Consider the following 14,948-nt stretch of genomic DNA (forward strand, 5'->3'; position numbering starts at 1 on the left):
CCCCAAAAATTGTTTTGGGGACATGTGAGGTGCTTACATGCCAAAAGGGCATGTGTGCTTTACATGTACATTTTAAAAATGCATTTTAAATGCATTTTTAAATTTTGCACTTGGTTACCACCATGTTCAACCTGGTGGTAAATGGCGATTCCTAAATGCCCAAATCGCATTTAGGAATGGCTTCATACATGTGCTAAGCAATCGCAAATAAGGAATCCTTATTTGCGATTTCTTATTTAGAGAGTCGCAATTTTAAGGAATCGCTATTTTAGCAATTCCTTAAAATTGCGTTCTGAATGTCTTTCATACATTCTGAACTGGCTTTTTCCATTCACCAACGGGCATTCGTACCGTTTGCGAATGCAAAAACCTTGATACATCTGGCCCACTGTCACATCTGCCATACTTATTGTTCAAACATGGACAGAGCCAGCGTTGGTCCATTTTTAATTTGGGATGGACACTGCAAACACTGAAATCTGATTGTGTTACCTGGCAACATTTCAATGTGAGCGATATTGTGTCAGCATTTAATTTGACGCAACAGCGACAAATAATTTCTTAGAAGGAAGCGTTATGTTAAACATGGATAAGTTAGAAAAGCTACCTTCTACTGTGGTTGAAATACCATCAGCTGAATGGTTAATACATGGGATTATCAATCTACCTATTTCAACACTGCAAATCAGGTCCTGCTTAAAACATATTCCAGTAGGCAGATATGAAAGACTAGGGGATAGTTACATTCATGAGGCGTGGGAGCTTCCCTTTTCGCACAAATGTCTCAATGGGATGAAAGAGGTCTTTCTTAGCGGCAGTGAAGGTGAGACTTCAGTGAGCCATTCAATGGTTTGTAGGCAGCTGGCTTTGCACAGTGCGTGTAATGCTTTGGCAGAAAATTTAGATTGCTATCTGAATGGAGTTCCAGACCCCACCCAAATAAAGCAGCATTACAGGTGCTCTCTAATGGAAGCTATGTGCTTCTTAACAGTGAGAGCTGTTGTGGCATGCAAGACAGAATCTGGAACAAAAATTGTTAAGGTATTGTTTTGGTCATCTTCCCTCTCTTTTGCACACTTAGGAGATTGAGTCTTTGTTCCAAAGCCAAGGCAGTCGGCTAGGTAGGTCAGCTATAGAGGACCTTGTCCATTTAACATGCATTTGTCCTAAAGGTCCAAGAGAAAGGAGAGCTCTTTTAGGACTACCCTTTAACCAACAGGGCATTCACTCTTGTAGACAGGCTGTTATTGCAGACAATTTTTAACAGCTGAATCGCCAAATTTCTATTAGGAGCTGTGATGAACCCTGCTACTTGACTAGCTGTCACATATTACTGAAAGCAATATTTTAATCTTTGTTTAACATTTTAAGTTTTAACCTTTCCACACAGCATTTAAAAACAGCATGTAAAGATTTAATAACTCTGCCATTTTTATGGCAATTGTTATTATATGCAATGATTTTAATTGATTATGCACAATAAAGCACCAACTGAAAATGAATACTGACGGCTCAAGCAGAAATCCTGATTAGTCTGAAAATGCACCCCAGTCCCTTTCAAACACAAGAACTTGCATATTGGTGCTGATTAAACACATTTAAGATTCCCTTAGTCAGATTTCACTTTTTTTTGTGTCATGCACCTTATTATAACATTCCTCCTCTTTATGCTTGACTTGAAACATGTATTGTGTTGCTTAATTCACTGTTTCATGTTGCTTAAATACTTAACAGGCATTTATCTTGACAAAAGCCTGCTGCTTTGTGCTGTAGATAGTAAGGGTTAATTAAGCCCCTGTTTTATCAGTGAACTGTGTTTGAACCTGGCATGATGTTCTATTAAGTGTGTGGGATCCCTACCCACAATTAATCATCCAAAGCCCCACAGTTATGGAGAGATGAGAAATGATGAATCAGCTGAAGCCATGGGCCAAGATGGCTCATGCATTTGACAACTTCATTATATCTCCGATGATTCAAATATCCTTTTTTTGCAAATTAATTCCAAGATTTGCTAGACCACAAACTGCAGCCTTTGGATTATCTGCACTTATTGTCCATCATCTATTTTCATGTTTCTTCCCTCACCTGTCAAACCCACAACTGTACCTGCAATCCACATCCCACATGTCCATTACTTTCTTAATGCAACCACTGCTTACTGGACCAAGTCTTTTATTACCAAAGCCTGCCTTATTGTTCTACACCACCATCATTAGTACTAGATGTTTTTTCAGAAAAACAGTTTATTTTAGCTTTTATTTTGCAACATCAGTGGCTACAGGCAACTAGAAATACTAGAGTGCTCCAACACACGTTTCTGGCAGATGGACCTTTTGACAACACAGGGCATGTTTAGCAGTATTTTGCAGGTTGCACCACAGTTCCAAATTCTAACATAATATGACTTATTACAAATAACTAAAAAGAAGTGTGTATGCTTACCCGTGGACGCAGTTCGAGACCCCTGCACTGCTTGCACTCCAACAGTCTTGTTGTCGTGTAAGGTTCTATTCCTGCTTGGACTTTCTCTAGGCTCTTTCAGGGAACTAGATATAGCAGCATTCTCTGGATCAGCTGGAGAAGGTACAGTTTCAGACGTCAAATCTGCTGGGTGTATATCTGACAGTTCTTCCTAGTTTTAAGAAAAATGCTGAAATCAATTAAAGTTCCAAAACAAAGTAGGTATAAAGGACAACTACAAACTAAAGTTCATCTTCTAGATATAGGGCCTGATTACAACTTTGGAGGAGGTGTTAATCCGTCCCAAAAGTGACGGTAAAGTGACGGATATACCACCAGCCGTATTACGAGCCCATTATATCCTATGGAACTCGTAATACGGCTGGTGGTATATCCGTCACTTTACCGTCACTTTTGGGACGGATTAACACCTCCTCCAAAGTTGTAATCAGGCCCATAGTCTTCCTCTCATCAAATGAAAATGGGTAGTTTATCTTATCTGTTAACTATAAGGAAAATGTCACTTACCAAGTGTACATCTGTTCGTGGCATTAGTCGCTGCAGATTCACATGTTGTGCATAGTCCGCCATCTGGTGTTGGGTCGGAGTGCTACAAGTTTTTCTTCTAAGAAGTCTTTCGAGTCACGAGACCGAGGGACTCCTCCTCCTTTGCTTACATTGCGCATGGGCGTCGACTCCATCTTCGATTGTTTTCCCCGCAGAGGGTGAGGTAGGAGTTGTGTGTGTTAGTAATAGTGCCCATGCAATGGAGTGAATAAGTATGTGCCAATTAAGGCTTAAGTAATATATTTACAAATGTTGAAGATAACTTCCAAACGGCTACAGGCTCCCGGGGAGGCGGGTGGGCACATGTGAATCTGCAGCAACGAATGCCACGAACAGATGTACACTGGGTAAGTGACATTTTCCGTTCGATGGCATGTGTAGCTGCAGATACACATGTTGTGCATAGACTAGTAAGCAGTTATCTCCCCAAAAGCGGTGGCTCAGCCTGTAGGAGTGGAAGTAGTCTGAAATAAAGTTCTTAGTACGGCTTGACCTACTGTGGCTTGTTGTGCGGATAGCACGTCTACACAGTAGTGCTTAGTAAATGTGTGAGGCGTAGACCATGTGGCTGCCTTACATATCTCATGCATTGGAATATTTCCTAGGAAGGCCATGCTAGCGCCTTTCTTTCTGGTTGAGTGTGCCCTTGGTGTAATGGGCAGCTCTCTCTTTGCTTTAAGGTAGCAGATTTGGATGCACTTAACTATCCATCTGGCTATACCCTGTTTTGATATTGGGTTTCCTGTATGAGGTTTTTGGAATGCAATAAACAGTTGTTTTGTTTTTCTGATTTGTTTTGTTCTGTCAATGTAGTACATTAGTGCTCTTCTGATGTCTAATGTATGTAGTGCCCTTTCGGCTACCGAGTCTGGCTGTGGGAAGAACACTGGCAGTTCTACCGTTTGATTTAAGTGGAACGGTGAAATAACCTTTGGTAGAAATTTAGGATTGGTTCTTAGGACTACCTTATTTTTGTGTATTTGGATAAAAGGTTCTTGTATTGTAAACGCCTGCATTTCACTTACTCTTCTTAGAGATGTGATGGTGATGAGAAATGCAACTTTCCAGGTTAAGAATTGTATTTCGCAAGAATGCATGGGTTCAAAAGGTGGACCCATGAGTCTTGTTAAGACGATGTTGAGGTTCCATGAAGGAACAGGTGGTGTCCTTGGTGGTATAATTCTTTTGAGGCCTTCCATAAACGCTTTAATGACAGGTATCCTAAATAGTGAAGTTGAATGGGTAATCTGCAGGTATGCAGATATTGCTGCGAGGTGTATCTTAATGGAAGAGAAGGCCAGATTTGATTTTTGTAAGTGTAGTAAGTAACCCACTACATCCTTTGGAGATGCGTGTAATGGTTGAATTTGATTATTATGGCAGTAGCAAACAAACCTTTTCCATTTGCTTGCATAGCAGTGTCTAGTGGATGGTCTTCTAGCTTGCTTTATGACTTTCATACATTCTTGGGTGAGGTTTAAGTGTCCGAATTCTAGGATTTCAGGAGCCAGATTGCTAGATTCAGCGATGCTGGGTTTGGATGCCTGATCTGTTGTTTGTGTTGTGTTAACAGATCTGGCCTGTTGGGTAACTTGACGTGGGGTACTACTGATAGGTCTAGCAGTGTTGTGTACCAAGGTTGCCTTGCCCATGTTGGTGCTATTAGTATGAGTTTGAGTTTGTTTTGACTCAATTTGTTTACTAGATATGGAAGGAGAGGGAGAGGGGGAAAAGCGTACGCAAATATCCCTGACCAGTTCATCCATAGGGCATTGCCTTGAGACTGCCTGTGTGGGTACCTGGATGCGAAGTTTTGGCATTTTGCGTTCTCCTTTGTCGCAAATAAGTCTATTTGAGGTGTTCCCCAAATTTTGAAGTAAGTGTTTAGAATTTGGGGGTGAATCTCCCATTCGTGGACCTGTTGGTGATCTCGAGAGAGATTGTCTGCTAGTTGATTCTGGATCCCTGGAATAAACTGTGCTATTAGGCGAATGTGGTTGCGAATTGCCCATTGCCATATTTTTTGTGCCAGGAGGCACAGCTGTGTGGAGTGTGTTCCCCCCTGTTTGTTTAGATAATAAATTGTTGTCATGTTGTCTGTTTTGACAAGAATGTATTTGTGGGTTATGATGGGTTGGAATGCTTTCAACGCTAGGAATACTGCTAACAATTCGAGGTGATTTATATGCAGCTTTGCTTGATGTACGTCCCATTGTCCTTGGATGCTGTGTTGATTGAGGTGTGCTCCCCACCCTGTCATGGAAGCATCTGTTGTTATCACGTATTGTGGCACTGGGTCCTGGAAAGGCCGCCCTTTGTTTAAATGTATACTGTTCCACCATAGAAGCGAGATGTATGTTTGGCGGTCTATCAACAGCAGATCTAGAAGGTGACCCTGTGCTTGTGACCATTGTGATGCTAGGCACTATTGTAAGGGCCTCATGTGCAGTCTTGCGTTTGGGACAATGGCTATGCATGAGACATCATGCCTAGGAGTTGTAATACCATCTTTGCCTGTATTTTTTGTGTTGGATACATGGCTTGTATAACCTTGCGAAAATTTTGAACCCTTTGTTGACTTGGAGTGGCTAGTCCCTTTATTGTGTTGATTGTGGCTCCTAAGTATTGCTGTATTTTGCAAGGCAGAATGTGTGATTTTGCATAGTTGATGGAGAAACCGAGTTTGTAGAGGGTTTGTATGACATAATCTGTGTGGTGTGAACACTTTGTTAGGGAGGTGGTCTTGATTAGCCAATCGTCTAGATACGGGAATACGTGTATCTGCTGCCTTCTGATGTGTGCAGCTACTACTGCTAGGCATTTTGTAAATACTCTTGGTGCGGTCGTTATACAGAACGGCAATACTTTGAATTGGTAATGTATTCCCTTGAATACGAACCTTAGGTATTTCCTGTGCGAGGGATGTATCGGTATGTGGAAATACGCGTCTTTGAGATCTAAGGTTGTCATGTAGTCTTGTTGCTTTAGCAGTGGTAAGACTTCTTGTAGCGTGACCATGTGAAAGTGTTCTGATTTGATGTAGGTGTTTAGTGTTCTGAGATCTAGGATTGGTCTCAGTGTTTTGTCCTTTTTTGGTATTAGAAAGTACAGTGAGTAAACTCCTGTGTTTATTTGTGTACATGGTACCAATTCTATTGCGTTCTTTTGCAGTAATGCTTGAACTTCTATTTCTAGAAGATCTAAATGCTGTTTTGATATATTCTGTGTTTTTGGTGGGATATTTGGAGGGATTTGTAGAAATTCTATGCAATAACCATGTTGGATAATTGCTAAGACCCAAGTGTCTGTTGTTATCTCCTCCCAAGATTGGTAAAACGGACCTATTCTTCCCCCCACTGTTGTTGTGTGGAGGGGTTGAGTGACCTGTGAGTCACTGTTTGGTTGTAGGTGTTTTTGGGCTTTGAAATTTTCCCCGGTTTCTAGGGAATTGTCCTCCTCTGTACTGGCCCCGAAAGCCTCCCCTTTGGTACTGTCCCTGGTAGGTAGACGGTGTTGAATGTGAGGTACTGGCTTGTGTGGCCTGACCCAGAAACCCCCCTCTGAAGGTTGTTTTACGGAAGGTGCTGAAAGTGCCTCTGCCCTGCGGGGAATAGAGTGCGCCCATGGCCTTGGCTGTGTCAGTGTCCTTTTTCAGCTTCTCAATTGCGGTGTCCACTTCAGGTCCGAACAATTGTTGCTCATTGAACGGCATATTGAGCACTGCTTGCTGTATCTCCGGTTTAAAGCCAGATGTGCGCAACCATGCGTGCCTTCTTATGGTTACTGCGGTGTTTATTGTTATTGCAGCTGTGTCCGCTGCATCCATAGAGGAGCGTATTTGGTTATTGGAGATGTTTTGTCCCTCCTCAACCACTTGCTTTGCCCTTTTTTGAAATTCTTTGGGTAGATGCTCGATGAGATGCTGCATCTCGTCCCAATGGGCTCTGTCATATCACGCTAGGAGCGCCTGAGAGTTCGCAATGCGCCACTGGTTTGCAGCTTGTACTGCGACCCTTTTCCCAGCTGCGTCGAACTTGCGGCTTTCTTTATCCGGAGGTGGTGCATCTCCTGATGTGTGGGAGTTGGCTCTTTTGCGAGCTGCCCCTACTACAACTGAATCTGGTGGCAGCTGTGAGGTGATGAAAGCAGGGTCTGTGGGCGGTGCTTTATATTTTTTCTCCACCCTCGGAGTTATTGCTCTACTTTTGACAGGTTCTTTGAAGATCTGCCTTGCGTGCCTTAGCATTCCTGGAAGCATAGGCAGGCTCTGGTAGGTGCTATGGGTGGAGGAGAGGGTGTTGAAAAGGAAGTCATCATCGACAGGTTCTGAGTGTAGCAACACGTTATGGAACTCTGCTGCCCTAGCTACCACCTGTGCATACGCTGTGCTGTCCTCGGGTGGTGAGGGCTTGGTAGGATACGCCTCAGGACTATTGTCTGACACTGGGGCGTCATCAGGTCCCAAGCGTCCTGGTCATCTTGGCTCATGGTGGTGTGAGCCGGTGAGTGCGATGGAGTCTGTGCCGGTGATATCTGAGTTACAGGTGGAGGAGAGGGTGGCGGAGTTACCTTCTTCACCACTTTTGTTTGTGGTGTTTGTTCCTGTGTTTGGAACTCAAGTCTCCTTTTTCTCCTAATTGGGGGAAGAGTGCTGATCTTCCCTGTCCCACTCTGTATAAAGATCCGCTTTTGAGTGTGGTCTACGTCAGTGGTCTGTAACTCTTCCTCAAATCTGTGTTTGCGCATTTGAGAGGACAGTGATTGTTCCTCTGAATATGAGCTGGTAGTCTGTTCGGTTGCTGGTCTTTTTGGCACCGAAACCGTGTCTTTACTTGTTTTCGGCTCCGAGGCGACTTATCTCTTTTTCGGAGTCGAGATTTCTCGGCGTCTATCTTCCTCGGTGCCGCTGTCTCTGCGTCGAGCAGCTTCGGTTCCGCTGTCTCGGCGTCGATCTTTTTCGGCAGCGCTTTCTTGGTCCCGAGATTGCTGCGTGCCTGTGTCTCGACCCGAGTCGGACGATCTCGGCACCAATTCGCCCTTTTTCGGTGCCGATGGACGGTCACCTACTTTATGGGTTGAGCCATGGCCTGTTGGCAGTGGCGTCCCCTGGGCCTTGTCTGTTTTCTTGTGTGGTGCTTGTTTCGGCGTCTTACTCACGGTTTCCTCGACGTCGAATTCTTCCGAGTCGGATTCATGGATGGAGAAGGCTTCCTCTTCTTCTCCTTGTTCCTCGAACCCTCGTTGTCCTGTCGGCGTGGACGCCATCTGTAATCTTCTGGCTCGCCGGTCACGGAGCGTTTTTCGGGACCGAAACGCACGACAGGCCTCACACGTTTCTTCTTTGTGCTCGGGCGACAGGCACAGGTTACAGACCAAATGTTGGTCTGTATATGGGTATTTGTTGTGGCATTTAGGACAGAATCGGAACGGGGTCCGTTCCATCAGCCTCGATGTTACACGCGGTCGGGCCGACCAGGCCCCGACGGGGGATCGAAATTACCCCGAAGGGTTACCGGAGCTCTTCACGATTCGGTGTCGATTCTATCTAACCCGATCCCGAACGCAACAATACCGACGTAGTTTTCCGAAGTTTTGACTATCTTTCCGTCCCGAAACTCGGAGCGAAAAGGAACACGTCCGAACCCGATGGCGGAAAGAAAACAATCGAAGATGGAGTCGACGCCCATGCGCAATGGAAGCAAAGGAGGAGGAGTCCCTCGGTCTCGTGACTCGAAAGACTTCTTGGAAGAAAAACAACTTGTAACACTCCGACCCAACACCAGATGGCGGACTATGCACAACATGTGTATCTGCAGCTACACATGCCATCGAACGTATAGTTACAGCCAGATCAGAAACTTTACATCCCTAGATGTTACACTGATCAAAAACTGACCAGGAAAGAAGGAAGAACAAAGGATGATGTGCCGCAGTACCACTATATAATGAAAACCTCTGATACAGTCCAAGCCAGGGGAGCAAAATCAAAGCAACCCAGAACAATTTTAACATCACAAACAAAATGACAATATCCATGGCCGAGAGCCATGAGTTTTTGGTTGCCTGGTACATTTTCCCGGAGCTACCAGAACCATATTTAATCTTTGTATTCACAGAGCAAGAAAAATGTAAAGGGGTTACATCACTGTTGGTGAGCATAGTTGTAGTGGATGCGATGAAAAAAAATTGTCAATGTTAGAAACTCATTACCACATGCTAATATTAAAATATAAAATGTAAACAAACAGAAAATACATCATCTATTAAGCTAACCAGAGTCAACATTTAAGTTTCAACCAATGTGATAGAAATATATACCTTCTAATCCCCCTCATACCTCTCCTTAAATCACATATACTGAGGGAACCCTTTGTCTAGCTGTTGTTTGGGCTTAACCACTTTGGCACGTGTATGTACATAGTTTGTGCTAAAGTAATGTTTATTTACATATATACAATTTCTAATTACAACTTTAACGGCTACAGGCTCCCAGGGAGGTGGGAGAGCGCATGTGAATCTGCAGCGGAACATGCCACGAACAGATGTACACTGGGTAAGTGACATTTTCCGTTATATGGCATGTGTAGCTGCAGATACACATGCTGTGCATAGACTACAAAGCAGTAATCCTCCCAAAAGCGGTAGTCAGCCTGTAGGAGTTGAAGCTGTTTGAAATAATGTTCTTAGTACAGGCTGTCCTACTGTGGCTTGTTGTGTTGCTAACTGATCTACACAGTAGTGTTTAGTAAACGTATGAGGTGTAGACCAAGTGGCTGCCTTACAAATTTCTGTCATTGGTATGTTACCTAGAAAGGCCATTGTTGCTCCTTTCTTCCTAGTGGAGTGTGCCTTTGTGTAATGAGTAGCTCTCTTTTAGCTTTTAGGTAACAAGTGTGTATGCATTTGACTATCCATCTGGCTATGCCCTGTTTGGATATAGGGTTACCAGTGTGGGGTTTCTGGAAAGCGACGAACAATTGCTTAGTTTTACAAAATGGTTTTGTCCTGTCTATATAATACATTCGTGCTCTTTTTATGTCTAATGAATGCAGTGCTCTTTCTGCTACTGAGTCTGGCTGTGGGAAGAAGACTGGGAGCTCCACTGTTTGGTGAAATGACTTTTGGCAGAAATTTTTGATTTGTGCGGAAAATAACTTTGTTTGTGTACTTGTATAAAGGGTTCTTCGATAGTGAACGCCTGTATTTTGCTAACTCTTCGTAGTGAAGTGATGGCTATTAGAAATGCTACCTTCCAAGTTAAGAAGTGGATTTGGCCTGAATGCATGGGTTCAAAAGGTGGACCCATGAGTCGTGTAAGTAAAATATTAAGATTCCACGAGGGCACCAGTGGGGTTCTTGGAGGTATGATCCTTTTTAGTCCTTCCATAAAGGCTTTAATAACTGGTATTCTGAAAAGTGATTTTGTGTGTTTAATCTGCAAGTAAGCAAAGATTGCAGTGAGATGAATTTTGATGGAAGAAAAAGCAAGATTTGCTTTTTGTAGGTGTAGTAAATAACTCACAATGTCTTGTATGGAGGCATCTAATGGTGTGATTTGGTTTGCTTGGAAGTAGAAAACAAACTTTTTCCATTTATTAGCAAAACAATGCCTTGTGGTAGGTTTTCTTGCCTGTTTAATGGCTTCCATACACTCATTTGGAAGATTTAGATAGCCAAACTCGAAGACTTCAGGAGCCAGATTGCTAGATTGAGCATTGCTGGATTGGGGTGTCTGATCTGTTGTTTGTGTTGTGTTAACAGATCTGGTCTGTTTGGGAGTTTGATGTGAGGTACTACTGAGAAGTCCAACAGTGTGGTGTACCACGGTTGGCGAGCCCACTTTGGTGCTAGGAGTATTAGTTGGAGTTTGTTTTGAATTAGTTTGTTAACTAGGAAAGGAATGAGTGGGAGAGGGGGTAAAGCGTAAGGAAATGTCCCTGACCAATTGATCCATAGAGCATTGCCCTTGGACTGAGGGTGTGGGTAACTAGATGCAAAGTTTTGGCATTTTGCGTTTTGTTTTGTTGCAAACAGATCTATGTCTGGTGTCCCCCAGTGGTGAAAGTATTCTTGTATTATCTGGGGATTCATTTCCCACTCGTGAGTTTGCTGGTGATCTCCACTGAGATTGTCGGCTAATTGATTGTGAATACCTGGAATATATTGCGCTATTAGGCAAATGTTGTTGTGAATTGCCCAATGCCAAATCTTTTGTGCTTGGAGGCATAGTTGTGATGAGTGCGTTCCCCCTGTTTGTTTAGGTAGTACATTGTTGTCATATTGTCGGTTTTGACAAGAATGTGTTTGTGAACTAGAAGAGGTTGAAAAGCTTTTAGTGCTAGGAAGACCGCTAGCAGTTCCAAGTGATTTATGTGTAGTTGCCTTTGTTGACTGTCCCATTGCCCTTGTATATTGTGATTGTTGATGTGTGCTCCCCACCCAATCATTGACGCATCTGTTGTGAGAATGGCGTGAGGCACAGGGTCTTGAAAAGGCCGGCCTTTGTTTAAATTTATAGGGTTCCACCACTGAAGCGAATAGTGTGTTTGGCGGTCTATCAACACTAGATCTTGGAGTTGACCCTGTGCCTGCGTCCATTGTTTTGCAAGGCCCTGCTGTAAGGGCCGCATGTGTAGCCGCGCGTTTGGGACAATTGCGATGCATGATGCCATCATGCCTAGGAGTTTCATGACAAATCTGACTGTCGTGCTGATTTGTCTGTATGTTTGATACCATGGTTTGGAATGATTGAACTCTTTGTGGGCTTGGAGTGGCAAATACTTTTTGAGTGCTGAGTGTTGCTCCCAAGTATTGTTGTAGTTGGGATGGTTGTAGGTGAGATTTTTGGCAATTTATGGAGAACCCTAGTTTGTGTAGGGTATCTATTACGTACTGTGTGTGATTTTGACACCGATGTTGAGTGTTGGCTTTTATTAGCCAATAGTCGAGATATGGGAATATGTGCATGTGATGTCTCCTTAAATGAGCTGCTACTACAGAGAGGCATTTTGTAAATACTCTGGGTGCTGTGGTTATCCCGAAGGGCAATACCTTGAATTGGTAATGTTTGCCCTGTATGACAAACCTGAGGTATTTTCTGTGAGATGGATGGATGGGTATATGAAAATACGCATCTTTTAGATCCAGTGTTGACATGTATTCTCTGTGTTTTAGTAAGGGAACTATATCTTGTAGTGTGACCATGTGGAAGTGTTCTGATTTGATGAACAGGTTTAAAGTTCTGAGGTCTAAAATTGGTCTTCGTGTTTTGTCACTTTTGGGACTAAGGAAATATAGGGAATAAGCCCCTGTTCCTTTTTGTTGGTGAGGTACTAGTTCTTTGGCTTGTTTTGTTAATAGTGCTTGCACCTCTATTTGTAACATGTCTAGATGTTGCGCCAACAGTTTGTGCGCTCTTGGTGGAATATCTGGAGGGAAATGTGTGAATTCTATACAGTAGCCATGTTGGATAATTGATAGGACCCATGTGCCCGTGGTTATGTCTGACCTATGTTTGTGGTAAAATGTTAGTCTTCCCCCCACTGGTGATGTGTGTTGGGGAAGGTTGACAGCCAAGTCACTGTTTGTTACTAGTGGCCTGGTTGGTGGGCTGAAACTTTCCCCTTGATCTTGGGAATTGTCCCCTAAAGGAGCTGTGAAACCACCCCCTCCCTATGATATTGGGATTGGTAGGTGAGTTTTGCTTGAGAGGTTGATGCCTCTGAAAGCTGTTGTCTGAAACCTCCCCTGAATTGCGGTTTCCTGAATGTTCCTCTATATTGAGAGGAGCAGAGCGCGCCCATGGCTTTGCCCATGTCAGTGTCTTTCTTCATCTTTCCGATGGCTGTGTCAACTGTGTCAACTTGCGGCCCAAACAGTTGTTGCTGGTTAAATGGCATGTTCAGTACTGCCTGCTGTATCTCAGGTTTGAAACCTGAGGACCATAGCCAAGCGTGCCGTCTAATTGTGACTGCCGTGTTCACAGTTCTTGCAGCTGTTTCAGCCGAGTCCAATGCCGAACGGATTTGATTGTTGGATATCAATTGCCCTTCCTCTACCACCTGTTGAGCTTGTTTTTTAAATTCCTTGGGGAGATTCTGGATGATATCACTCATCCCATCCCAGTGAGCCCGGTCATAACGGGCGAGGAGGGCTTATGAATTTGCGATACGCCACTGGTTGGCAGCCTGTGACGCCACTCTCTTTCCCGCAGCGTCAAATTTGCAACTCTCTTTATCCGGGGGTGGTGCATCTCCCGATGATTGTGAGTTGGCTCTTTTCCTTGCGGCAACAACAACTACAGAGTCCGGTGGGAGTTGCTGCGTGATGAGCACTGGGTCCAACGGGGGTGGTTTGTACTTTTTCTCCACCCGCGGTGTGATGGCTCTTCCTTTTACTTGCTCTTGAAAAACTTGCTGAGCATGTTTAAACATGCCTGGTAGCACAGACAGGCTCTGGTATGAGGCATGCGTGGAGGCCAGGGTATTAATGTAGAAGTCATCCTCCAATGGCTCAGAATGCATACTAACATTATGGAATGCAGCAGCCCTGGCCAAGACTTGGGTGTACGAGGTGCTATCCTCTGGTGGAGACAGTTTTGAGGGGTAGCACTCAGGGCTATTGTCCGAGACAGGGGGATCGTAGGAGGTCCAAGGGGTCTACATCATCTTGTGTTTTGCACAGTAGGTGTGGGTGACTGTGCAGTGGGCGTACCAATTGGTGACCCTGTCCATTGTGGTGAATGCGGGGAGAAAGTTCTGGCGAAAAATGGCGAGTTGGTGATTTTTCTCTAGCCACTTTAGCTCTTGGCTGATCAGTCTCTGATTGTGGTTGGAAAGCCAGCTTTCTCTTGAATTTGAGAGGAGGGGCAGTTTGGATTTTTCCAGTATCCTTATGGATCTGTATCCGTGCCTGCGTTTGGTCAATTTCTTCAATTTGAAGCTCCTCTTCAAATCTGTGCCTCTTCCTTTAGCTGTTTAGAGAGCCCATGTTCCTCTGTGTTTTCAGCTCCGAAGCCGGTTTCCTTGGCACCGAAATGCCCATGGTGATAGATGGCCTCTGCTCCGAAAGGCTCTTTCGAGGCTTAGTTGAATCGACAAGGCGATGTCGAGATTTTTCAACGCCGGGTTCTCTGCTCGAGTCGGAAGACTTCAGCACGATCTTGGCCTTTTTCGGTGCCGAAGGTGTTGCTTGGTCACCACTTCGTTTTTTCTGGGTCGAGCCATGGCCTTCAGGCAGTGGTGTCCCAGAGGCCTTATGTTTCTTTAGTTGACTGTGGGGTTGGGCCGGGGCAGGCGTACTCACTTTTTGGCCTGCTGTAGGTGGTCAGTCTCCGTAGTCGTCTGAGTCGGATCCCTGGATGGAGATAGCCATCTCCTCCTCTTCGACGTCGAGGTGTTCCGAAGATTTCGGCGCCATCTGCATTTGCCTCACCCTCAAGGTCTTTTTAGATCGAAAGGACTTACAGGCCTCGCAAGTATCTTCTCTGTGCTCAGGTGACAGACACAGATTACAGACCCGATGCTGGACTGTATATGGGTACTTAGCGTGGGACTTCGGACAGAAACGGAAAGGGGTCTGGTCCATTAGGCTTCGATGACGACTGTGGTCGGGCTGACCATGCCTCGGCTGGGCGCAGAAGCCCCGAAGGGCCACCGAAACGGTTGTCTCGTCTGTGTCGATGGAAGAGGTTTCCCGATCGCAAACAATACAGACGCTTTGAGGATTTTTATTCTTTTCCCGAATCGAATCACGGAGCGCAGAGGAACACGTCCAAACCCGATGGTGGAAAGAAAACAATCTAAGATGGAGTCGATGCCCATGCGCAATAGAGCCGAAAGGGAGGAGTCACTCGGTCCCGTGATTCGAAAAGACTTCTTCGAAGAAAAACAACTTGTAACACTCCGAGCCCAACACTA

At 44.5% G+C, this 14,948-nt stretch overlaps 1 protein-coding gene across 2 annotated transcripts in view; it reads right to left on the bottom strand.

Moving 5' to 3' along the window:
- SPAG9 (sperm associated antigen 9) overlaps window positions 1-14,948 on the bottom strand; it is a 1,094,694-nt gene that overhangs the window by 936,519 nt on the left and 143,227 nt on the right. For both annotated transcript variants that reach the window (XM_069200034.1, XM_069200033.1), the window contains exon 6: window positions 2,446-2,635. In XM_069200034.1, the coding sequence (XP_069056135.1) occupies window positions 2,446-2,635 (190 nt within the window). The remainder of the gene's footprint in view (window positions 1-2,445; window positions 2,636-14,948) is intronic.

Source organism: Pleurodeles waltl, chromosome 7 (genome assembly GCF_031143425.1).
Source record: "Pleurodeles waltl isolate 20211129_DDA chromosome 7, aPleWal1.hap1.20221129, whole genome shotgun sequence".
NCBI lineage: Eukaryota > Metazoa > Chordata > Amphibia > Caudata > Salamandridae > Pleurodeles > Pleurodeles waltl.